The 24,131-nt window shown below is 38.9% G+C and overlaps 2 protein-coding genes across 2 annotated transcripts; one reads left to right on the top strand and one right to left on the bottom strand.

Annotated features, from left to right (window-relative positions):
* Positions 1-813: 813 nt before the first annotated feature.
* On the top strand, positions 814-3,930 carry LOC140784434 (subtilisin-like protease SBT3.8). Its single transcript, XM_073131849.1, has 10 exons — positions 814-921; positions 1,013-1,104; positions 1,196-1,293; positions 1,382-1,537; positions 1,633-2,246; positions 2,330-2,394; positions 2,482-2,745; positions 2,831-2,948; positions 3,032-3,203; positions 3,294-3,930. Exons 1-10 carry the CDS (start codon positions 823-825, stop codon positions 3,839-3,841), a joined length of 2,226 nt encoding a protein of 741 aa, XP_072987950.1. The 5' UTR covers positions 814-822; the 3' UTR covers positions 3,842-3,930.
* An 8,908-nt stretch (positions 3,931-12,838) lies between these two features.
* Positions 12,839-15,800, bottom strand: LOC140784710 (subtilisin-like protease SBT3.9). Its single transcript, XM_073132239.1, has 9 exons — positions 15,763-15,800; positions 15,583-15,680; positions 15,328-15,483; positions 14,631-15,244; positions 14,472-14,536; positions 14,094-14,357; positions 13,894-14,011; positions 13,524-13,695; positions 12,839-13,425 (listed from the first exon to the last, which is right to left on the bottom strand). The coding sequence occupies exons 1-9, from the start codon at positions 15,783-15,785 to the stop codon at positions 12,881-12,883; spliced, it is 2,055 nt and encodes a 684-aa protein (XP_072988340.1). The 5' UTR covers positions 15,786-15,800; the 3' UTR covers positions 12,839-12,880.
* Positions 15,801-24,131: the final 8,331 nt, after the last annotated feature.

Raw genomic sequence — 24,131 nt, 5'->3', positions numbered from 1 at the left:
ATTAGCAAAATATATTGTTAAGATGTCGAAAAATATTTTTTATATAATTTTTTTTTCTTGTCGTATAAGTGGGTTTCTTATTTGTAATTATACTTGCACTACAATAGAATAAGAAAAAAAAATTGCATCCTAGAGAAGACTTGAGACTTTTTCCCTTGTGGTGTATTGGATTAGGATCCATTCACATGGAGCAAGCCTTGTCAATGTAAGCATCATAAGAAATTCCATCCATCTTTTATATTGATTAAGAAAATTACCTCTTGCAATTAGTTTGTGCTAACATTTCCCTTTCTATATTGTTTAAATAAAGAAGAACATTTGCGTACGTTTCTATAAGTTTTCATAAAAAGATGCCTTTTGACATGCCAACTGGGCCAAAGTTATTCAAATTTGGAAGAGGTCGTGATAATGGTCGTATTAGTCTAACACATTGAGACGTAAATTTTGACTAATTAAGTTCTACGGGAGTTTAACGTGTATGTTGATAATAATAATAATAATAATAATAATAATAATAATATAAGCCAAGGCTTAGTCATCTATTGTGTATTTACTAATATCAAACTTCCTTGTGCATGCATTGACTATGTTATCGTTTTATCGATCCTTAAGACTTGGTTACTACTATGTTAACTATAGATATTATTAGTTTGGTGGGCTTTAACAAAGAAAATTTATAAGATTTAGATTAGATTTGGACTTGGCTTGGTCATAGGTAATGTGCAAGGTGATGAAACCTTGATTATTTCTCGGAAGGCTCCTGCAGCAGGAGTGTTATATATATGCTATCAATCAAGATCATTAGCTATTCGTAGGCCAAAAATGGATTCGAGACGATCCATTTCTGTTGTACTACTTCTGTCATTCTTATGTCTTCATTGCTTCCAATCATCCTTGCTCAGAGTTGAGGCATCGAGCAAGGTAAGATGATATGGCAATTGTGATCTTTAGTTTCAGTTGAATTTGTTGTTATAGTCCATCTTTCATGTCGTTTAACTTGGAAAATTTTCAGCTATATATTGTGTACTTGGGGGAGAAGAAACACCAAGATCCAAATGTCGTCACTGCGTCGCACCATGACATGCTCACTTCTCTTCTTGGGAGGTAATCGTTTTCCTCATCATTCAAGACTAGTACGTTCTTCCTACTTGTTATAATTGATTGCATCGAACTCAAAACATCGTATGTGTAACAGCAAGGAGGAAGCTTTGAGCTCAATTGTTTACAGCTACAAACATGGATTCTCCGGCTTCGCAGCAATGCTTACGGAATCTCAAGCAGCGAAACTTGCAGGTGTTGATCAATATGAATCACCAACATTTATAACATAATAAGTAGTACCTTCCTTGTAATCTTATAACATAATTTGCTATACATACAGTCTTGCCTGATGTCGTTAGTATAAAGCCGAATCGTTATTACAAAGCTCATACGACGAGAAGTTGGGATTTCCTCGGAGTAAGTAACAATCAACCAGGAGGTCTGCTTGAAAAGGCAAAGTATGGAGAAGGTGTAATAGTTGGTGTAGTTGACTCAGGTGAGTAAGTTAGGCACTTTCAAATAGAAAACGTATTCCTGATAAGAGAGAATTTCTCCTGATAATAAAAGCTATCAAATGTATACTCGTAATAGGCATCTGGCCGGAGTCCAAAAGCTTTGACGACAGTGGATACGACGCCATACCGCCGCGATGGAAAGGTGTATGCCAGACTGGTGAAGCCTTCGACGCCAACAATTGCAGCAAGAAGATCATCGGAGCTCGGTGGTATACTGGTGGAGTTGCTCCAGAGAATCTCCAAGGAGAATTCTTGTCGCCCAGAGATTTTGCTGGCCATGGAACACACACAGCCTCGACCGCGGCAGGTGGGCTAGTGAGCAATGTGAGCTTCCACGGTTTGGGAGCCGGGGAGGCAAGAGGCGGGGCTCCTCGCGCCCGGCTTGCGATATACAAGGCATGCTGGGGTGTTCGCATCTCTTGCGGTGATGCTGCGCTGATGGCGGCGGTCGATGACGCGATACATGATGGAGTAGACATCCTATCTTTGTCACTTGGTGGGTTTAATGAAATACCAGGCACTCTGCATGCAGTTGCAAATGGTATAACTGTTGTCTTCTCTGCTGGAAACGATGGTCCTGCTCCCCAGACCGTTAATAATGCAGTTCCCTGGGTCATAACCGTCGCGGCCAGCACGATAGATCGAGCTTTCCCTACCGTGATCACCCTTGGAAACGGTCAAAGATTGGTGGTACACAATTCCTGCTATCGAACTTGGTTAATTTGCTCCTATACCAAAACAATGATGCTTATTTTTTTTGTTTTTAACTGCAGGGCCAATCTTTCTACTACCCACTAGAGCTTAATAACAGCTTCACAGAACTTGTTGATGGTTTCAGGTACTGATATGAATCAATTAACTGTTGTTTGATGGCTAATATTAATATGTTTTGGTCGGAGTCTAAATGGTAGGCAATTGGTTTCAGCTGTGACGCGAATTCCTTGAATAACACGGACGTCGTTGGGAAGATTGTGTTGTGTTATGCTCCTTCAAAAGTGGCATTTACCCTGCCTAGAGCAAGTTTGTCCGATGCAGTGTCTAATGTGGTGAATGCCGGTGGGGTCGGGCTTATCTTCGCTCAGTACACCGTCAACTTACTCGAAAATGTCAATCTGTGCGGCGGTATCCCTTGTGTTCTCGTGGACTTTGCAATCGCCCGCAATATTTTCACTTATTGGGAAACCACAAGGTTCGCATTCTTCTCTTCTTTTGATTGAAAAATGAAAGCAGGGGGAGGAAGGCTTCTCTTTTCTAAATTTGGTTAGTTTTTGCAGCAATCCGTTGGTTAAGGTGTCGCCGACCACCAATGTAGTTGGGAACGAAGTGTTGTCCCCCAAGGTAGCGGCATTCTCATCACGGGGACCGAGTGCAGCATTTCCAGGAGTCCTCAAGGTCTGTTTACACGCTAAGATTGCAATACATGTGATGAAGATCACTGTGTTTGTGGTGACTAATTCTAATCTACATTTGGACAGCCTGATATTGCAGCACCTGGAGTCAGTATCTTGGCTGCGACGGGCAATGGCTACCAGTTCAACTCAGGAACTTCTATGGCATGCCCACATGTATCAGGAGTAGCAGCATTGCTTAAATCACTGCATCCAGATTGGTCCCCAGCTGCCATCAAATCTGCTATAGTCACCACAGGTTCAAATCTCACTTCCTTGTTCTTTCTCATTACTTCTTCCTCTTAAATTAACAAAACAACTAATGTAGCAATGCTTCACTCCAATGCAGCATCAGTCGTCGATGCATACGACCTAGCGATCGAAGCAGAGGGGACTCCGAGGAAGCTCGCGGATCCTTTCGACTTTGGTGGCGGCCATATTGATCCAAACAGAGCTGCTGATCCTGGTTTGGTCTACGACATCGACCCCAAGGACTACATCAAGTTCTTCAATTGCACTCTTGGGCAATCCGATCGGTGTGATTCAGCGGAAGGACCATTGTATTATCTAAACCTCCCATCCGTTGCCATTCCAAATCTTAAAGATGCTGCTGTGTCGGTGTCGAGAACAGTAACCAACGTTGGGCCAGAGAATGCGAAATACAAGGCGGTCGTAGAACCTCCTCCTGGTGTTAAAATGACTGTGGATCCTTCTTTCCTCACATTTAATGCCCATAACAAGGTGGAGACGTTCAACTTGACCTTCGTTTCGACTCGCAGAATACAGGGAGATTACACCTTTGGAAGCTTAACTTGGAGCGATGATGAGAATCACTCTGTCAGGATTCCGATCGCAATTCGTACTGTGATTGAAGACTTCTATGCAGATACCGCTTAAATATGTACGTATTGGTTGTTGGACTACACGCACAGTTTTTATCCTCTTCTGTAACATATATAGTCACAGAGTTGCATGTTATTTTCTTACTGTTGTGCTAAAGGCACGTTGAAGCAAACTCTTTACCCTTAAAAATGATCAATGAAATAATAATGACAAAATCCAACTAATTTAGGAAAACTTAAATATGGTGCTAATAGTAGAGAGATTGCAATCAACAACTTCTAATCAAGTATTAGACATTCTAATATAAGTTATCTCAAAGAACAGAAACAATAGAGAAAATTGAGAGGAAGACAATATTTACGCGTTCAAACACCCGTAGTCCCGTCTGAATGCCCCTAGAATTCAAATCTGAAACACAAAAGGGCATTCGAACTCCTATAGGACTGTTCGTGTAATAACCCAAGCCCAAGTATTAAAAAAAAAAAAAAAAATTGCACTGCATGGCACGACAGCTCGTGCCATGCAGTGGTAGTAGAGATGGGCGCCACGCGCCCCAAGCGCCGGCTCGGCCAACCTGGCCGAGCTAGCTGGCACGGTGGGCCCCTACCGCCGCCGCAGCCCCCTCCCCACCGCTTCTCTCTTTCTCTCTCTCTCTCGGATTCATTTTCATCCCCCTCTCTTTCTCTCTCAAACACCCCTTCTCTCTCACTCTACCCGCTGCCGCCGCCACCTCCACTAACGCTGGTGAGCTTTCCTTCTTCTCCTTCTCTCTCTCTCTCTCTCTCTCTCTCTCTCTCTCTCTCTCTCTCTACCTCTCTCTCTCTCTTTGTCGGCTTTCTCTCGGACCGCCGGAGGGTTGAGCCGTCGGCGAGAGGCCGGTCGCTGAGTGGCCACTAGCGGCCGCACCCCTCCCCCATGGCGCAACCTTCTTCTTCTTCTTCTTCTTCTTCTTCTTCTTCTTCTTTCTTCTTCTTCTCCTTCTTCTCCTTCTTCTTCTCTTTCTTCTTCCTCTCCTCCTCCTTCTTCCCTTCTCTCCCTAGCTGCACTCTGCAAGGGGTGCTAGGCTCGGCCCAGCGCCCTTGCAGCGCCAGGCGCTGGGCTCGGCCCAGCGCCCTTGCAGCGCCAGGCGCTGGGCTCGGCCCAGCGCCCTTGCAGCCCCTTGCTATTCATGGTGCTGGGCTGAGCCCAGCACTATATACATTTATATTATATATATATATGCACAATTAGTTTAGCTTAGTTAATTTAATGTATTTAAGTTATACAAATTAAATATAATTGTATCATAGTTAGTATATAATTCTAATTATATCATGTTTAGCAAAATACCTACAATATAAATTATTATTTTAATCCTAAGTAGGTAATGGTAATGGAGAAAAATGTGAAATTTTTACAGATCATAAAAGTCTTAAATATTTGTTTACTTAGAAAGAACTTAATTTGCGGCAAAGGAGATGGTTGGAATTAGTGAAGGATTATGATTGTACCATAAATTATCATCCAGGTAAAGCAAATGTTGTTGCAGATGCCTTAAGTAGGAAGTCAGCTGGGAGTCTAGTATTTTTAATTACCCAACAAACTATGATACTTAAGGATCTGCAAAGGTTAGAAGTTCCAATTGTGGCCAAGGGTGGTGGAGTTGGCTTACTTGCACAATTTACTGTCAAACCTACATTGATAGATAGAATTAGTGCATCTCAGAAGACTGATATTAAGGCTATGCAAATTGTGAAAGAAGTACAGAATTCTAGTAAACCAGATTTCTCTATAGACTCTATCAGGATACTGCGTTTTAGAGGCAGATTATATGTTCCTAATTGTGAAGGACTTAGAAAAGAAATTTTAAATGAAGCTCATACTTCTGCTTATGCTATGCACTCCGGGGGAACAAAAATGTATCATGAGTTAAAGAAGAAATTATGGTCGGAAGGAATGAAAAGAAAAATTGGAGAATTTGTGGCTAAGTGTTTGACTTGTCAGAAAGTCAAGATTGAACATCAAAGGCCTGCAGGCGCATTACAACCTTTGCAGATTCCCAAATGGAAATAGGAACATATTAATATGGATTTTGTGACAGGATTACCAAAGACACAGAAAGGGAAGAATGCAATTTGGGTGGTTATTGATAGACTAACCAAGTCAGCACACTTTTTACCAGTTAGTACTACTGATTCAATGGAAAAGTTAGCTATCTTGTTTAGAAATGAAATTTTTGCTCACCATGGAATTCCTGTTAGTATCACTTCAGATAGAGATCCTCGTTTTATGTCTAGATTTTGGAAACAATTTCATCAGTCTTTTGGAACAAAACTGCAGTTTAGTACAGCTTATCATCCACAGACAGATGGTCAATCTGAGCTTACTATTCAATCATTAGAGGATATGTTGAGAGCATGTGTAATTGATTTTGGATTGGGATGGGACAAATATTTACCCTTGATAGAGTTTGCTTATAATAACAGCTATCATACTAGTATTGGTATGCCTCCGTATGAAGCATTATATGACAGGAAATGCAAATCACCAATCGATTGGGAAGAAGTTGGAGAAAAGAAGGTTGAAAACTCAATACTAGTGCAAGCTACATTTCAGAAGATAAAGACAATTAGAGAACATATGAAGGTGGCACAAAGTAGACAGAAAAGTTATGCTGATAATAGGAGGCGTGATTTGGAGTTTCAGGTTGGAGACAAAGTATTCTTAAGAGTTTCACCTTGCAAGGGTGTGTTTCGCTTTGGAAAGAAAGGAAAGTTAAGTCCTAGGTATATAGGACCTTATGAGATTCTTGGACGAGTGAGGCCTGTAGCTTATAAAGTAGCTTTAACCCCTGACTTAGCACAAATTCATAATGTGTTTCATGTGTCAGTATTAAGGAAATATATATCAGATCCTTCGCATGTGATTCATTATGAACCAGTCCAGCTGCAGCAAAATTTATCGTACGAAGAGCAGCCTGTGAAAGTCCTTGCTAGAAGAGATAAAGTACTACGAACAAAAGTTATATCTTTAGTAAAAATCATGTGGAGAAACCATGCAGTAGAAGAGGCTTCTTGGGAACGTGAAGATGAAATACGATCCAAATATTCAGAATTGTTTAAAGGTATGTAAATTTCGAGGTTGAAATTTTTATAAGGGGGGAAGGAAAATGTAATAACCCAAGCCCAAGTATAAAAATAAAAAATAAAAAAACTGCACTGCATGGCACGACAGCTCGTGCCATGCAGTAGCAGCAGAGATGCCACACGCCCCAAGCGCCGGCCCAGCCAACCTGGCCGAGCCAGCTGGCGCGGTGGGCCCCTACTGCCACCGCAGCCCCCTCCCCACCGCTTCTCTCTCTCTCTCGGATTCATTTTCATCCCCCTCTCTTTCTCTCTCAAACACCCCTTCTCTCTCACTCTACCCGCTGCCGCTGCCACCTCCACTAATGTCGGTGAGCTTTCCTCCTTCTCCCTCTCTCTCTCTCTCTCTCTCTCTCTACCTCTCTTTCTCTCTTTGTCGGCTTTCTCTCAGACCGTCGGAGGGTTGAGCCGTCGACGAGAGGTCGGCCGCTGAGTGGCCACCAGCAGCCGCACCCCTCCCCCATGGCCCAACCTTCTTCTTCTTCTTCTTCTTCTTCTTCTTCTTCTTTCTTCTTCTTCTCCTTCTCCTTCTTCTTCTCTTTCTTCTTCCTCTCCTCCTCCTTCTTCCCTTCTCTCCCTGGCTGCACTATGCAAGGGGTGCTAGGCTCGGCCTAGCGCCCTTACAGCACTAGGCGCTAGGCTCGGCCCAGCGCCTTGTTGTGCATGGTGCTGGGCTGAGCCCAGCACTATATACATTTATATTATATATATATATATGCACAATTAGTTTAGCTTAGTTAATTTAATGTATTTAAGTTATACAAATTAAATATAATTGTATCATAGTTAGTATATAATTCTAATTATATCATGTTTAGCAAAATACCTACAATATAAATTATTATTTTAATCCTAAGTAGGTAATAGTAATTATTAGAGTTATGTACGTATATTCTTACATAATTAATTGCAGTAACTTAATTCTTATTTTCTTAATTATCAAAGAGAATAATAGACAAATAAAATGTATTCTAAATACATAATTAAATAATATAATTATGATTAATAAATAACAAAAATAAATATAGAAATGAAGAGTACATAATTACAATAAGAAACTATTCTTTTGTCGGGTTAATTTTAATTAATAGAAAGACTGACACATTTGTTATAAATAATTTCAGATCCGACCCCCTTGCTCAAGACCCTGTGGACCTAGCTATTGAGGCCTGATCGTTATCGTAGCAGCGTGAACGAGTGGTGGTTTAGTATTTGCATTGGTGTGAGTAGTCTTATCCCTTAGACGCCTTTCTCAATTTAGGTTATATTATATATTTATGTATATGCATATTTTGGCCTCTAGCATGATTATATGATTTTATCTAGAGATGATTACAGTCGAGCATATTTTATCATGCATTATATTATGCTGATTTGGGATATGAGTACATTGGTGATATATATATAGAGATGATTATAGATGATTCTACTGTTATAATTATATACTGAGTTGATCTGTAGTATGAGTATGCATGTAATAGATTAGCATGAGTATGCATGTGTTGACGATACAGTTGGAGGCTACATTGCATCATTTTCTCTTGATTTCTATTCCACCTAAATTCCTGTTATGCACTGACTTGTTATCGTACTGGATATATGCATTTGATCTGACATTTAGAAGGAAAGCATGAAATGTGATTAATAGGATAGCTGATAGAAAGCATGAGGATACCCGAGTAGGCGCCAGGGTTAGAGGTGCCTAGAGTGATGATTATGGTCGTTGATATGCGATATCTCGTGGCCCATGTCCGAGGTCAGTTGAGTATGTGCGCACAGACAATCGGACATATGTCGTTCGCCAGGGCATATGTGGCGAGTTATCCTCACGAGGTTTCTATCAACTATGTGGAGTGCCCGGTCTAGATGGAGGTTGATACCCTTAGCGGATGGTAGGGTATGGTTATATTTGAGATACTCCTTGCCAATGGCAGAGTATGCTCGGAGCCTTCGGGCATGATATTGAGACTGAGTACCGGGTGTTAACTGTGCATAGTGGTCTAGTATGATGATATTATATCGGGATGTCGGCGATGATCGTGATGTTAAGAAATGCATATGATTTCATTATTATCTGACATATCTGATTATCGAGTGGTCAATATACATCATATATGATTGCATTTGATATCATAACGTGGTCATGGTCGGCACGCATCATGTGTCATATTAGAAAGAGAGGTATGATGATCATATGACGTGGTAACCTATTTATTCATTGTCGAGGATTATGTATTCTTATCAGTTATGACATGTTATATATATATTTCATTTATGTATTATTGAGGACACATTCATTTACTTATTCATGACATGATGCTCTTTCTGATTCATATTATCTAGTATTTGATTTACTCTCTGTTTGGCATCACTGATTCGGGGTAAGGTCTATTCACTGAGCCTTTAGCTCATGACTCTCTTTATTTTCTCCTTTCCCAAAAACCCAGGTGAACGAGAGGAGCAGGATTCTCCCTTCGAGGTCTTGCCGGTGAGTGAGGAGTAGAGTGTGATTAGTTTTATATGCCAGATGAGTTATATTATCTAATGTATCAGTAGACCTTCTCCAAAGTGTACTTGTATCCTTGTCTTATATTTTAGCAGGTGACTTTGTACTTGTATAATTATGCATATACCTCTGTTGTGTATATGTAGTTGTGAAAAGCTCTTGATGATGTGTTGTGGCTTGTGTGGGGCCCAGGTAGGGTTATCTGTATGATGTTGACAGTTAGACTTGAGTTATTCTCGGTCTAGATATTATGGATAAAATTATGATGTTACTACAAGTTTATTTGATTGTTAGTATCCAACCAAATGGTCTGGTGCTACGCACGTGCCGTATGGGCTCATGCCATGCACGTGTTTAGGGTTTGGGTGTCACAGTTCGAATACCTGTAGAGTATAAATAGTCTTAGGTTTTTGCATTTAAATGTCAAGCCCATTCGAATGCTTCCAACATAGTAAGATTGAATGCTTGATTTGAGTCAAACTTTAACCATTCTCCACCTTAGTAAAAAAAAACTCAAAACTTCAACAAATTACTTTCTACTACAAAGTGATTGAAACTTTCCAAAATACACCACTTACAAATTTTCATCCTAAGACGCAAAATCCAAAGTTAGTCATATATGAGTGACTAATCAAATCCAAACAATGTTAGAACTTAATCTTTTTCACTGTTTTCGTCAACATATCTGCAGAATTATTTATAGTCCTAATTTTACAAAGAAAAATATCTCCTTCCATTACAGATACGCTTTGAGAACTGTTCTCTTCCATTACAGATCCGCTTATAAAGTTCTTGCAAACGGCACTAGTTGAGCTCTACCTCCTCTAATCTTTCAGTCAGGTTCTTGAAAGTTGTTTGGAGGAGCCCTATGGTTCTTCCTCAAATCAAAAAATTTATCTAGAGAAATCTAGTGGGTAGGGTACTCTTCCTGTCAAAGTTAAGTTATCAAGATTTATGTCTTACTTAGACATGCTCTACCTTTTTTTGGTAAAGAGGATGAGACCATCGACCATTTTCTTCAAAGGTGACCCTTTGAAAAAGCGGTGTGGTTTGCGAGCAGACTGTCCATTCTCATCGAAGGTTATCCAAGGAAGCTAGTTGAGTGGATAGCCTTCGTTAGTGCCTATCTCGCTTCTGAGGATATGCCCTACTCTTTGGGATCGATTTTTGAACTATCTGGAAGTCTCGAAATGATCTGCTGTTCCAAGAGGTTAAGGTCAGCCTCATCAAAGTGGTGAACAATGCTGGTGTGATTCTCGCAGGGTGTCGTAAAAGAAGCCTGAAAAAGAAAAAAGAAATTTGAGCTGCATGAAAAGTATGTTGTTTTGCATGGTTTGGGGAAAGGAAATAGAGCTGAGGTGGGCTCAAACTATGAGGACGACTATGCGTGGGTGGATGCCATCTAGAAAAGGAGTAATTTAGGGGCTATGGGTATTTTCATTCAGTATGGCTCTTCCAACATTAGGAGTGGGCGTTTGCTCCTAGATTATTGTGCCAACGCTGTTTATGGAGAAGCTCAAGCTATTATATTCTAGTGTTGAGTGATTTAATCAAGATTTTTTATGATCATTCCTCCTGGATTTTTAGCGACTTGATTACAGTGATTAAGTCGGTGAATGGATTAGTGGAGAAGGTTGGTTGACCGGTAAATCCACTCCATCATCAGGGAAGCTAAAGATCTCTGAAACCTCCATCCTCTTATTCGACTCTATTACACTCGCAGAGGGAACACAGATATGCTCATAACTTAGCTATTTTTGTTTAGTCAAACCATTCTTGTAAACTTTGGTCTTGGGAGGAATTAGACCTTCTTTGTAAGTTGGGCAATTAACAAATGCATTTCATAGTCTACGGTCTTTTTCAATTAAAAAAAAAGTGGAACATATTAAACTATCTCTATTCTCTCTCTCTCTTTTCCCAAGACTAAGCAAACCACCCATGGTGCGACGAAGGGGAGGTGAAGCGCTGAAAAATATAAATACCATAGTTTCCAGTTTCAGCCGATCCCAATCCGGGCAAATGGCTAGTTTCAGCCGTAGTACAACAGCAGATGTGCTGCTAGGGCCACCTGCAGCAGTAGTAGACAGCTATTGCTGCAGGCGATTGCAGCAGGCAGCTGTCAGCAGCAATCAAAAGCTAGAGAGAGAGGGAAAGAGGAAAAGAGAGAGGGAAAAAGGAAGAGAGAGTGAGGGAGAGAGAGGGAAAGATAAAAAAAAAAAAAAGAGGGTGACGAAGAGAGAGAGAGAGAAAGATAGAAAGAAATAGAAAGTGTGGGAGAGAATGGATACTTCAGACTAACAATCAGAGGGACAGAAAAGAAGAGAGGAAGAGAAATTTTTACTTTTTAGGATTTATGTGTGAATAATTATTATTTCTTATTTTCTTTTAATTTTTTCTAAAATTTTAGAAATTTCTTAATATTTTTAAATAATATTTAAAATTTTATTTAATTAAAATAGTCTGATCCGATACAGACGGCTGATACGTATCGTTTTTCCGAACGACTGATCCCGATCCCGATACCGATTTTTGGAACCTTGATACATACCTTTTTCCAATCCCTATTTTTTAACCGACATTCAGTTTGTGGAATAATTTTCATACTAGTGTAGCTATAATTGTTTTTTAATTTGCATATGAAAACTTATATTGGTGCACCGCTTTTATGGTGTTAGTTGTAAATCTATATAGTAGTATAATTATTACTCTTAATGTAATATAAAAATAAATAATTAAAATTATTATTTGTAATGGATAAATGAGGAGATAGGAGAGAATAATTAAAATGTTGTGTGGTCAAATATTAAATAGTAATTAGTTAATATATATAAAAAAATTATTGGTAGAAGAGAAGAGGAGAGAGAAGTGAATATTAGCAATGACATGTTGTTTAATTGCTATACTTATATAAAGAGGCTTATATTGAATAAATTTATGCTTATTTCACCCAGCATAGTTTGGATCCGAGGAGACAATCGATAGTTCCTACGTAGTTACCAAGAGATGATTTTGGTGCATCCCTCGTTTGATTTTGTCTTCTGGCCTCGTCCAACTTATCATGTATGCATTTGTGTTCTCTTGTTCCTTTTATATTTCATCTTTTGCAGCGCAGCTGTTTGTTGGAGTTCTCAAGGCATCTCATGGCTTCCCTTTTTCTTTCTTGTAGTTCTTTTGTACCTCAGAGAACAAAGAAGAAGTAAAGAATGGTAAAAACACATATGTTGCAAGAAATAGGAACCACTTTTCCAAGAAAACACAATCACTTTTCAACAGCATTAAGAAAATTCTTACAAACATCCAATTATGTCATATAAGTACACATATGTTGCAAGAAATAGCAGTCACTTTTCCAAGAAAATGCAATCAAACAATGCAGAAGAACAAAAAAAAAAACTATTCACATATTTATTTCTCCCTCTCAAAGAAAAAAAGAAAAGAAATAGAAAAAGAAAACTGTGCAGGTAATTAAGCTGTATCTGCATAGAAGTCTTCAATCACAGTACGAACTGCAATCGGAATCCTCACCGAGTGATTCGCATCGTCAGACCAAATTAAGCTCCCAAAGGTATAAACTCCCTGCACTCTGCGAGTCGAAACGAAGGTCAAGTTGAACGTCTCCACTTTCTTGTTACAGTCAAAACTGAGCAAAGAAGGCTCCACAGTCATTTTAACACCAGGAGGTGGCTCTATTACTGCCTTGTATGTCACTGTCTGTTGTCCTACGTTCGTAACTGTTCTCATTATTGAGACAGATTCTTTGAGATCAGGAATGGCAACCGATGGAAGGTTTAGGTAATACAATGGTCCTACTGCCGAATCACACTGATCAGATGGCCCAAGAGTGCAGTTGAAGAACTTGATGTAGTCCTTCGGATCGATGTCGTACACCAAACCAGGATCAGCTGCTCTGTTTGGATCAATGTGGCCGCCACCAAAGTCGAAAGGATCCGCGAGCTTCCTTGGAGTCCCCTCTGCTTCGATCGGAAGGCCGTATCCGTCGACAATTGATGCTGCAGTGTGGTGAAGCATTGGTGCATGCATTAGATTTAATTTTCTTCTTTTTTTTTTCGTTTAGAGGGAGAAAAGAACAAGGAAGTGAGATCTGAACCTGTGGTGATTATGGCAGATTTGATGGCAGCTGGGGACCAATCTGGATGCAGTGACTTAAGCAATGCTGCTACTCCTGACACATGTGGGCATGCCATGGAGGTTCCCGAGTCGAAGAAGTAGGCATTCTCCATCGCAGCCAAGATACTGACACCAGGTGCTGCAATATCAGGCTGTCCAAATTTAGATCAAATTAGTATACAATGATGACTTGCACTTGCTGCTCAAAGAATGAAATTGATATGTTTGGTTCTTGTTTTGTCATGCAAATAATTGTAAAAAAAGAGGCATAGATAATTTAAAAAGAGGAGGAAGCTCGCAATTAATGGTCTTCATCGCATATATAAAGCTAGCTTAGCATGTAAACAAACCTTGAGGAGTCCTGGAAATGCTGCGCTCGGTCCTCGTGATGAGAACGCTGCTACCTTCGGCGACAATACTTCCTTGCCGACCACATTGGCGGTCGGCGACACCTTCACTGATGGAGAGCTGCAAAAACTAACCAAATTTAGAACAGAAAAGCTTCCGGGCGGTGCCCATATAAGCAATAGAAGAAAAGAACTAAGACGACCTTGCGGTGCCGATATAAGTGAAAATCTTGTATGCGATTTCAAAGTCTACTAGAACACATGGGATACCCTTGCACTGATGGAGAATTTCTAGTATGTTGACAGTGTATTGCGCGAAGATAATCCCGGCGCCGCCGGCATTCAGCACATTAGACACTACATAGGGCAAGCTTGTTCTAGGCAGGGTAAATGCCACATCAGAAGGAGCATAACACAGCACAATCTTCCCAACCACGTCCGTGTCATTCAACGTTTTCGCGTCACAGCTGAAACAAATTGCCTACCATTTAGACTCCGACCAAAACATATATATATATATATATATATATATATATATATATATATATATATAACAGTTGTTAATCCATTCATATCAGTACCTGGAACCATCAACAAGTTCTGTGAACTTGTTATTAGGCTCGAGTTGGTAGTAGATAGATTGGCCCTGCAGTTAAAAACAAAAAATAGGTATCATTGTTTTGGCATAGGAGCAAATTAAACCAAGTTCGAAAGAAGGAATTGTGTTGCAAAATTTATACCACCAATTTTTGACTGTTTCCAAGGGTCATCACGGTAGGGAAAGATCGATCTATCGTGCTGGCCGCGACGGTTATGACCCAGGGAACTGCATTATTAACGGTCTGGGGAGCAGGACCATCGTTTCCAGCAGAGAAGACAACAGTTATACCATTGGCAACGGCATGCAGAGTGCCTGGTATTTCATCAATCCCTCCAAGTGACAAAGATAGGATGTCTACTCCATCATTTATCGCGTCATCAATCGCCGCCATCAAAGCGGCGAAGCTGCAAGAAGTCTGAATACCCCAGCATGCCTTGTATATCGCAAGCCGAGCACGAGGAGCCCCACCTCTTGCGTCGCCTGCACCCAAACCATGGAAGCTCACATTGCTCACTAGCCCACCTGCCACAGTTGAGGCTGTATGTGTTCCATGGCCAGCTAAATCTCTGGGCGACAAGAATTCTCCGTTGAGATTCTCTGGAGCTACTCCACCAGTGTACCACCGAGCTCCGATGATCTTCTTGCTGCAATTGTTGGCGTCGAAAGCATCACCAGTCTGACATATACCTTTCCATCGCGGCGGTATCGGGTCGTATCCACTGTCGTCGAAGCTTTTGGACTCCGGCCAGATGCCTATCAAAAAGTATACATTGATATATATCAGGCTTCAATTCTCTTATCAGTAGTACATTTGCCATTTCGAATTATACACTGACCTGAGTCAATTACACCAACAATTACACCTTCCCCATACTTCGCCTTCTCGAGCAAACCTCCCGGTTGATTGTAACTTAAGCCGAGGAAATCCCAACTTCGCGTCGTATGGGCTTTATAATATCGATTCGGCTTTATACTGATGACATCAGGTAGCTCTGTGTAGCAAATAATATTTGGTACAATTAATATTGCAAGAGAGGTGCAACATATATAGTTAATTAATATGATTGTTACTGATTCATGTTGATCAGGACCTGCAAGTTTCGCGGCTTGAGATTCCGTAAGCATTGCTGCGAAGCCAGAGAAGCCATGTTTGTAGCTGTAAACAATTGAGCTCAAAGCTTCCTCCTCGCTGTTACACGTACTTGTGTTTTAGTTCAAGGAGATTGTAACAAGTAGAAAGAAATGGATCAGGAGGAAAACAATTAAATTACCTCCCAAGAAGAGAAGAGAGCATGTCATGGTGAGACGCAGTAACGACGTCCGGATCTTGGTGTTTCTTTTCCCCCAAGTACACAATATATAGCTGAAAATTTTCGAAGTTAATTGACATTGACCTGGGATTATAACAGTAAAATCCAAGTGAAAAAGAAGATCAATTGCCATATCATCTTACTTTGCTCGATGCATCAACACTGACCAAGGATGATTGGAAGCAATGCAGAGATAGGAATGACAAAAGTACAACAATAGAGGTGGACAATCGCAACTCCATTTTTGGTCGACGGGGAAGGTGATGAACCTGATAGCATATATATATATATATATATATATATATAAGCCTTCTGAGAAATAATCAAGGTTTCGTCCTTCTGTCTATGCATCTCTTGCAGCTTCACAGCAATGGCCAGGCCAAGTCCACGTTGAATACTATATTTTAGGGCTTTTTTTCTTTGTTGTTAAAGCCCACCGTACTAATATAATAACTAAGTCACCGATAACATATTCAATGGCAAACTCAGACGCGTAGAAAATCCACAGATTCTATGGTACATAGATCATAGATGGCTAATTTTCTTCTTCTTCTTCTTCTCCTGCTTCTTCTTCTTCTTCTTCTTCTTATTATTATTATTATTAAGAGAGTTCTAAATTTGTTCGATTTATGGAGACATTTTGACAACCTGTTATTATTAATTTGAATACAGATGGCCTTGTGCGGAACGTGAAAAGATGTCTCGTTACGCGAGAAGGAATGCATGATATTATTCTGTTGAGTAATATATATATATATATATCCTATGTCAAGTTGTCGTATACCTCAATTATTTTGATTCTTAAAGAAAGTCAATCATATTAGACATAGTTATGGGAAGGGAAACGATTAACACAAACCCATAGCGTTAGGATCGATAAACAGCAGGAACGTTCATATGTGGACCTTGAAATTTATCCAATTGATGTACTTAAGATATCTAATTGGAAACTTGGAATATATTATGAGATTGGTGGTAGATGGTTTAATGGTCAAGGCTTGTTCCATGTGCCGCATATATTGGCAGATACACTCCTTTTTTTTATTCTTATTATAGTGTAAGTATAAAGTATAATTACAAATAAGAAACCTTATTGGCTAATGTGGAACTAATTTATGACCACAAACGCTTAATGTGATCGTTCCCCCAGCAGAAAGGTCTCGCATTTATTGTATGAATATTTTGGGATTCGAGTTCTAGCCGTATGAATTTAATTAAACGTTGTTAAGTTACGTATCTAAAATCAACGTAAAAAATACTTCAACCAATCTTTAATATAATTAATTTAACAATCTGTTCTTGTTTGGCATTTCATTATTTGGAATATAGTACTGCAGATTTGCATGTAATTAGTTAAATGCTAAATATGGTACTTACAATAATCCAAACATTGGAATTGGAATGAAGAAAAATCAGTGTTATACTGTTATCGCTTTGATTTGTTCTCAGTAACACTTACTGATGAAAATTTTAAACTAATCTAGAAATTAGATTTTCCTACATCGCCCTAATGAAGTTCAATAAAGAGCAATAGAAACACAAATGAATATGCTGGGATATGCTCCACCATTAAAGATTTCTTCTCTACAGGTTCTATGAAGCATGTACTAAATCACTCTTCTATAGCTCTTATTGCCAAAAGAGTTAAAAGCTACCACGGTGGGGGACTACCATCCTATCAGCCTTTGTAATGTTGTTTACAAGACAATTGCAAAGATTCTAGCAAGAAGGATGAAACCTTTGCTCTCTAGAATTATCTCTCACACTCAAACTGCTTTTGTGCCAGGAAAACAAATAGTGGACAATCATATTGTAGCTCAAGAAGCAGTAAATTTCTTAAAGACATCTAAGAGCAAAGTGGGTTTATTTTATGCTTAAAAGCATATCTTTCCAAAGCCTTTAATAGAATGGAGTGGGGTTTTCTAAAGGATTATCTTAGGATTCATGGGTCCTCCTCTCTCTTCATCCGATTGGTCATGGGATACATCACTTCGCCATCCTTCAAAGTTATTGTTAATGAAAAATCTAGCTACAGTTTCTCTCCGACTCGTGGTCTTCGACAAGGATGCCCACTCTCTCCTTTCCTATTTATCATCAGAGCAAACATGCTTTCTGCCCTACTAAGTGAACCCCACAACTTCAAAAAATATAGAGGTATTCAAGTCGCCCGAGGTGCACCGATCCGGACTCATCTTCTCTTTGCAGATGACCTCTTAATCTTTGGTAAAGCTACCTCTGTTGAGGCACACCATCTCAGTAAAATTTTGGAAAGGTATGGAGAGGTGTCAAGCCAACAGCTAAATTTGAAAAAATCAGCCGTTATATTTAGTACCAATGCTTCCTCTATTAGTCGAGCCGAGATGAAATAAAAGCTCTTTGCTAGACTTCTTTTATGGGTGACAAGCATATGAGTAAACCTCTCTTGTCTCAAATATCCAAAAACCTCACTCTCAACTTTGTCCTCGATAAAGTTAAAGGGAAGCTGCTCGGGTGGAAGGCCAATATTTTATCACAAGCTAGGAGAACTGTCCTCATAAAATCAGTACTCAGCTCCATTCCGGTCTATTTCATTGTAGCAACAAAATATCCCTGGGACTTATTAAAAAAGCTAGCCTCAGTTATAAGATGTTTTTGGTGGTCCCATTCAAGTTGATCTTCCTTCGAAGGTGGGAACTCCTCTATTTTTCTCAATTGGTGGCTTGGGCTTTAGGAATTTGGAATTAGTTAATAAGAGTCTTATTCTTGAACCAGCTTGGAGGCTACTCACTAAACCAACTAGCATGTGGGCAAAAATTCTCCGTGCAAGATATTATCCAAACTGTTCCTTTTGGGAGGCAAAAAAAAATGTAGTGAATATCCAGGGCATGGTTTACCAAATTCAGTCTTAGGATTGAGCTCAGGAAAAATATTATATGGGAGGTGGGCAATGGAAGCTCTATCCACCCTCGTTTCAACCCTTGGCTCCCCCTCCCTCTTTGTCAGCTCTATCTCTCCATCCAAGTTACCCTTACTGCAAATATCTTGATCTTAGGCGGGGAGTGGAATCTCGATCTTATTAACTCTCTTTTCTAGCCGGAAAAAGCTACCCTAATTCGTAGGATCGTTCATAGTAGCACCTCCGCGAACAAATATGACCACCCCATTCGGAAGCTTCCAGCAAAATGAAACTTCACCTCCAAATCAGCTTGCTACTCTCTCTCGAATGGAGATTGGTTGAGCTCCTCTTCAGCAGCTCAAGCCAGTAGTCCTTGGAAATTTATTTAGAAAAACACAAATTCCACTCCGAGAGTCAAGTTGTTCATTTAGAAATGCTCGATGGGAGCTCTCCTGGTAAGATCAGTTCTCCACAAGAACAAAAATGAAATTGATCCTTCTTGCCTATTTTGTTCCAGTGAGCCAAAATCTATCAAACATATTCTACTGCAATGCTAACCTTTGCTAGAGTAGTGTAGTTTACTAGTGTTGGTTCTGACCTAACCACCGTTAAGTTTATCAACTGGCTAGTCACTACCTCTTCAGCTTTGAAGGATTGCAAAAAAAACTACCTACCGCTTCACCATTCTCCAGAGCATCTAGAAGTCAAGAAATAGATTCATCTTCAACGGCGAGAAACCTTGTCCCCGGCAACTTATTATCTTAGTTAATGCCGTATGGTTGGAGTCATCCTCGCAACCAACCCCAATGCTTTCACCGATATAGATAACCTCCTCCAATTCTAATGCATTTAAAAGCACTGAGATTCAACTCGATGATACTATAAATTGGTCAAATGCGCCAAGTTTGTTCTATCAAAATTTGCCTCGAACATCTACTAGAGGAAAGCTATCTTTCTTGAGACCTGCCATAATGCTCTACATGGAGAAGCGCTGGCACTACATTCGATGATCAAGGAAGTTCCCCCTCGGGCAAATGGGAGATCAATCTAGTTGTTTATTCACTGCCTTAACTTGGTAAATATGCTCAATGGTAGTGGGTTATATCATCCGGACTGGGCAATAGGCCCTATCATTGGCGACTGTCTTAAGTGAATTTCTGACTCCACTTTCATCAATATTTGTCAAACTAGTAGACAAAACAACTGTGTAGCCCATCTAAGTTTGCTTTAGCAAATTGAAGTTCATATAAGAAATTTATTACCAAAATATTAAAAAGTAGAACATTTCATTATTTATTGAAAAGTGCCTATGGGGTGAGTAGCGAGTGGAGTACTAGGGCATATTATTTTAGCTAATGAAATGGCCACTGACCCTGAGAAGATATGTTGCATGGTAGAGTGATCGAAACCGAAGAACACCTATGAATTGCAAGGTTTTCTTGATTTGATAGGGTACCATCGATGCTTTATGGGAAGATTGCTCCTCCGCTACCGCTCTACTAAGGAAGGTGGTAAGAACCATATCTAAAACGATCCGTTCGTAGGGTGATCATAAGATTTTGATGCATAGTAACCTTAAAAGTCTCGGATCTAATGGCTTTGGAATGAAGTCAATTGGATTAGGATGAAAAATTATGGTTTAAATAGTGGAGCAAAGTTAGAACAAGATAGAAGGTAAATATTCGACATTACGACAGTCATTGGAGGGTGGCGGATGGCTAAGGTGATAGTGGACGATTGTAAAGTAGGGTGGCTACTGGTAGAGGAAGGTGGCTAAGATTTGGACGATCAAAATGCTTATACGGTTATAATCTACTCCTAAAAAGATAAAGCTGATTTAACGGCTGCAATAAAAAATAAAGGCGATCTAATGACTACGATAAAAAATAAAGACAAAAATAGTAATTTGGCTAAACTCGAATTCAATCAATAATAATTATTAACACATGTCCACTCCTATTTATAGGAGTAAAAATCCAAGTGAATTAGATTCACATACGAATTATTTAATTTATTTGAAATTCAAAGCAATAAGATAAAGCTAACTAACTCAAGTTTACTCGACTCAACCGACTCGACTAACCTAACCCATGTGATCAGATCATAACACTTTTTGATATAATTCTTGTCAAGTTGGAAAATTAACTCAAAGATTTTCAACTTATCTTCTAGCCATAAAATTTAATTTGACAGTTTTAGTTGTCAACAAGCTACTATAAAGCAGAGAAATAAATCTGATCAAAATCTATACACATTAAATGCTTTGTAAAATGGTCTTTATTGTTTTAAATTATTTCAAATAAGAAAGAGCCCTCTCAAGCTATAAAAGGAGGTCTATATCTCATGTTGAAGTAATAGTTTAAAAGGCAAATCAAAGTATACAAAAAATAGCAATCTAATTCAGCTAATATTGGAGAAGAAAAGAAGTTCCCACTTGACAAGTTTTTTTTCTCTCTTTTTTCTTTTTCTTAGTAAAATCTATTTATAAATTAAACTCCTTGAGAGTTATTACGCACCTTGAGTGTGTTTGTGGTTTTTGTTTTATTTGTGAAGAAGGTGGAAAAGACTTTGTGATTTGTGGGTGAGAGATTGAGCAGATCCCTTTGAAGAAATCGATGGACTTTTTAACTCAAAGTAAAGGTTGTTTTAAGAGTGGTAAGCTAGTGGAATATATCTTTTAGCGCATAGTAATTTCTCAAGAAAGAAATGTTGAAGAGTGAGCGTAAACATTGCTCGAACCACTATATATCTTGATGTTATATTCTCTCTCTTTTCTTTACTTATTTTATTTAAATTTTCATAGCATAATTATATACATAAGTATAAAGTTATCTATTTATATTATTTTAATTGTATATAAAGAAGAAAGTAACACCAATGGCAGCTAGAAGAGAAGGATGATGCTCGGAAATTTTCCGGTAGGGAGAGAAACTCACCCCTCTCCCTTTCCACCGACCTTACTCATCAGGAGTAACATTAATTCCTAGGGCTTGGGGTGGGAAGGGAGAGGGAAACTAGAGATGATTTTGGGTGAAACCTATCATGGGAGAAAGAGGAAAACTATGGCACTTGAGGAGACAAATAATGACCCTTATTTTAACTGTTCAAAAAGTACTAATATGAGAGAGCAAACCTAATTGCACGCATTTGAAAGGGAGTATCCAAATAATGTCTATTCAAATAGGCATATCTATATGGTACATATATGAAAAGGCACACTTAAATTACATGTTTGATTAGATTAGATCAGAAAATCAAAATAGAATGCACATTGGAGTTAAATATACCTAGAATTTTTTAACTATATTACTTTCATATAGACATTATTTATTTTTGTGATAGTTAAACTTTATCAAGTATCTAATATCTCGAGATGGTTTAATAATTAGGGTTGGGTCAACCTGTTAATCCGTGGTATATATATCTTTATTTGTGCCATAACTTAGTTAATATTTGTTCCCAAATCTCAACTCTTTAATCCTCCTTATTTATCTGCGGTGGTAAGAGAGCGGCGCTTCTAAATTTCTCTCTAGTGAGGTGGCAGAATAGCGTTTCCAAAATTTTCATCTTCTAAATCTAGACAAGATCTAGATTTACTTTTGTTTTTTTTTTCTTGAATTGTTTGATCGGATTATTTTTTATCTGAACTTTCAAGTTCCTCTTCAATCCATTTGGTAATGCCTTTCTTATCTCTTTTTTTTATTGGACGATGCTTTGCATTTTTGTTTTTGTTTTTTTATCGAATGGCACTTCCGAGAAATGCCTTATATTTGGTAATCTGATGTAAATTCCTTGTCAGATCTATGTAGTTAGGGCAAGATTAAAATTTGAATGTGAGACAGATTAATATCTACTCCCATTGCTAACTTACCAACTACGTCGAAGCCTGCTTCTCTAAGCTCTATCCTATTAAAAAACTTTATATTATTAATTTTGAATAAATGAAACTACTACAATTATATACGCTAAAGAAAGTATATAAATCCACTATATAGATCAAGATGATAACAAGCGTTCTTCCAAAAAATACTCGTGATTGATGCTACGTTCACTTGCAAATTATCAGTATTATGACATTTATTTGTACCTATCACTATCGTGGTATTTGTAATTTGGTATACCACAATGTCACATTATTGTAATGATAATTGTTATTATTTTTAACTTGTTTTTAGGTTTTCTAGTTGAATTCACAATGTGGTGATTAAAGTTTTAAACTATTGATCAAGTTGGTTATAAATTTTGTTCTATAACCGGTGCCTATTTGTTTAGCAAATTAGAAATATAATCTTGATCAAGTATCTTATAATTTATAAATAAGTAGTCGTATCATCAGGTTAAATATGTATCAATCGAGTAATATGCTATTTGTTTAGCAAGTTCTATTCATTTAATAAATAGGTTGTGTTTGTATTACTACTATCCTAATATGATTGGACTATCTAATCGGCTCAATCGGAACTCGATTAACCTGGCTAAATTACCACTCTATCCATGGTTCTTTTTTCTTAGCCATCTCATAATTTACAAAGAAACTGTTCCAAATTGACCTCCCGGTGAGTAGAGTACTATTCATCAAGAACTGGAGGGAAGCAGTCCCAGAAAAATTGAGAGAAGAACAAAATTTAAGGCTCATAGCTCTTAACTGCTTCACTGAGCTACCAGGGTCTCAAAGCAAAATAATCCATCCAATTCCACCGCAAACCTCGGCCGGCGGCCTCCTTCCTTTCCCACCACCTTCTTCTTCGCCTCCTTCATCTCCCCGACGATCTTCCTCGCCGCACGGCTGGCTTCCGGAGGTCGCCCTTCCTCCACCTGCAGCAAATCATAATAGCAATATTAACTCTTATGTCTAAAATCAAAATAGTAGCATATATTATTCAAATATAAAACCTCGAACTTATTGCTGAAAAAGATGATGAATTAACATGGCATCACAGAGCTCCCCAGTTCAGCATCACATCAAACCAAACTTTTCACTAGCAACACCTAATTCAATTCAGTTTCATATATATATATATATACACACACCTTACTGTGGTTGACTGAGTGGAGAGCAAATGCAGCACCTAATGAAGCCATTAGCCAACAAGTCCAATGCTCACAAAGCCTCACCTGGGCCTTAATATATAGTACTCGCAAGAGATGTGGGTGGCTTGAGTCATCTTTATACCATATTGAACCATTAAAGCCAAATTTTGACCTGATGAATGACCTAAGTTGCCCAAACCATACCCTCAGACAAGTCATTGCTATAGGTTTATAGGATCAGGACATGAAGGGGTGTAGTGGTAATTGAGTGGAGTAATAGATATTTATTGGCTCTAGGTGAGGATAAGGCTATCTTCAGTTCTTCTGGAGGTCAGGCATAAAGTATGGCCACGTTGACATGGGAAATGGACCACTTTTAAGAGTTGGATTGGTTCTGAGAAGCTCATGTGAAGTTAAAAAATGG

This window comes from Typha latifolia, chromosome 3, assembly GCF_019914945.1.
Source record: "Typha latifolia isolate L0001 chromosome 3, TyphaL0001v2, whole genome shotgun sequence".
Lineage (NCBI taxonomy): Eukaryota > Viridiplantae > Streptophyta > Magnoliopsida > Poales > Typhaceae > Typha > Typha latifolia.
The sequence above is the reverse complement of the archived record's forward strand: the minus strand, read 5'-3'. Positions and strand labels throughout refer to the sequence as shown.

Coding starts and splice junctions, on each gene's coding strand:
- LOC140784434 (XM_073131849.1), top strand. CDS start 823: ATGGATTCGAGACGATCCATTTCTGTTGTACTACTTCTGTCATTCTTA. Junction 2,746..2,830: donor ACTTATTGGGAAACCACAAG/GTTCGCATTCTT, acceptor TAGTTTTTGCAG/CAATCCGTTGGTTAAGGTGT. Junction 2,949..3,031: donor CATTTCCAGGAGTCCTCAAG/GTCTGTTTACAC, acceptor ACATTTGGACAG/CCTGATATTGCAGCACCTGG.
- LOC140784710 (XM_073132239.1), bottom strand. CDS start 15,785: ATGCTCTCTTCTCTTCTTGGGAG. Junction 15,484..15,582: donor TCAAGCCGCGAAACTTGCAG/GTCCTGATCAAC, acceptor TTTGCTACACAG/AGCTACCTGATGTCATCAGT. Junction 15,245..15,327: donor TGTTGGTGTAATTGACTCAG/GTCAGTGTATAA, acceptor ACTTTTTGATAG/GCATCTGGCCGGAGTCCAAA.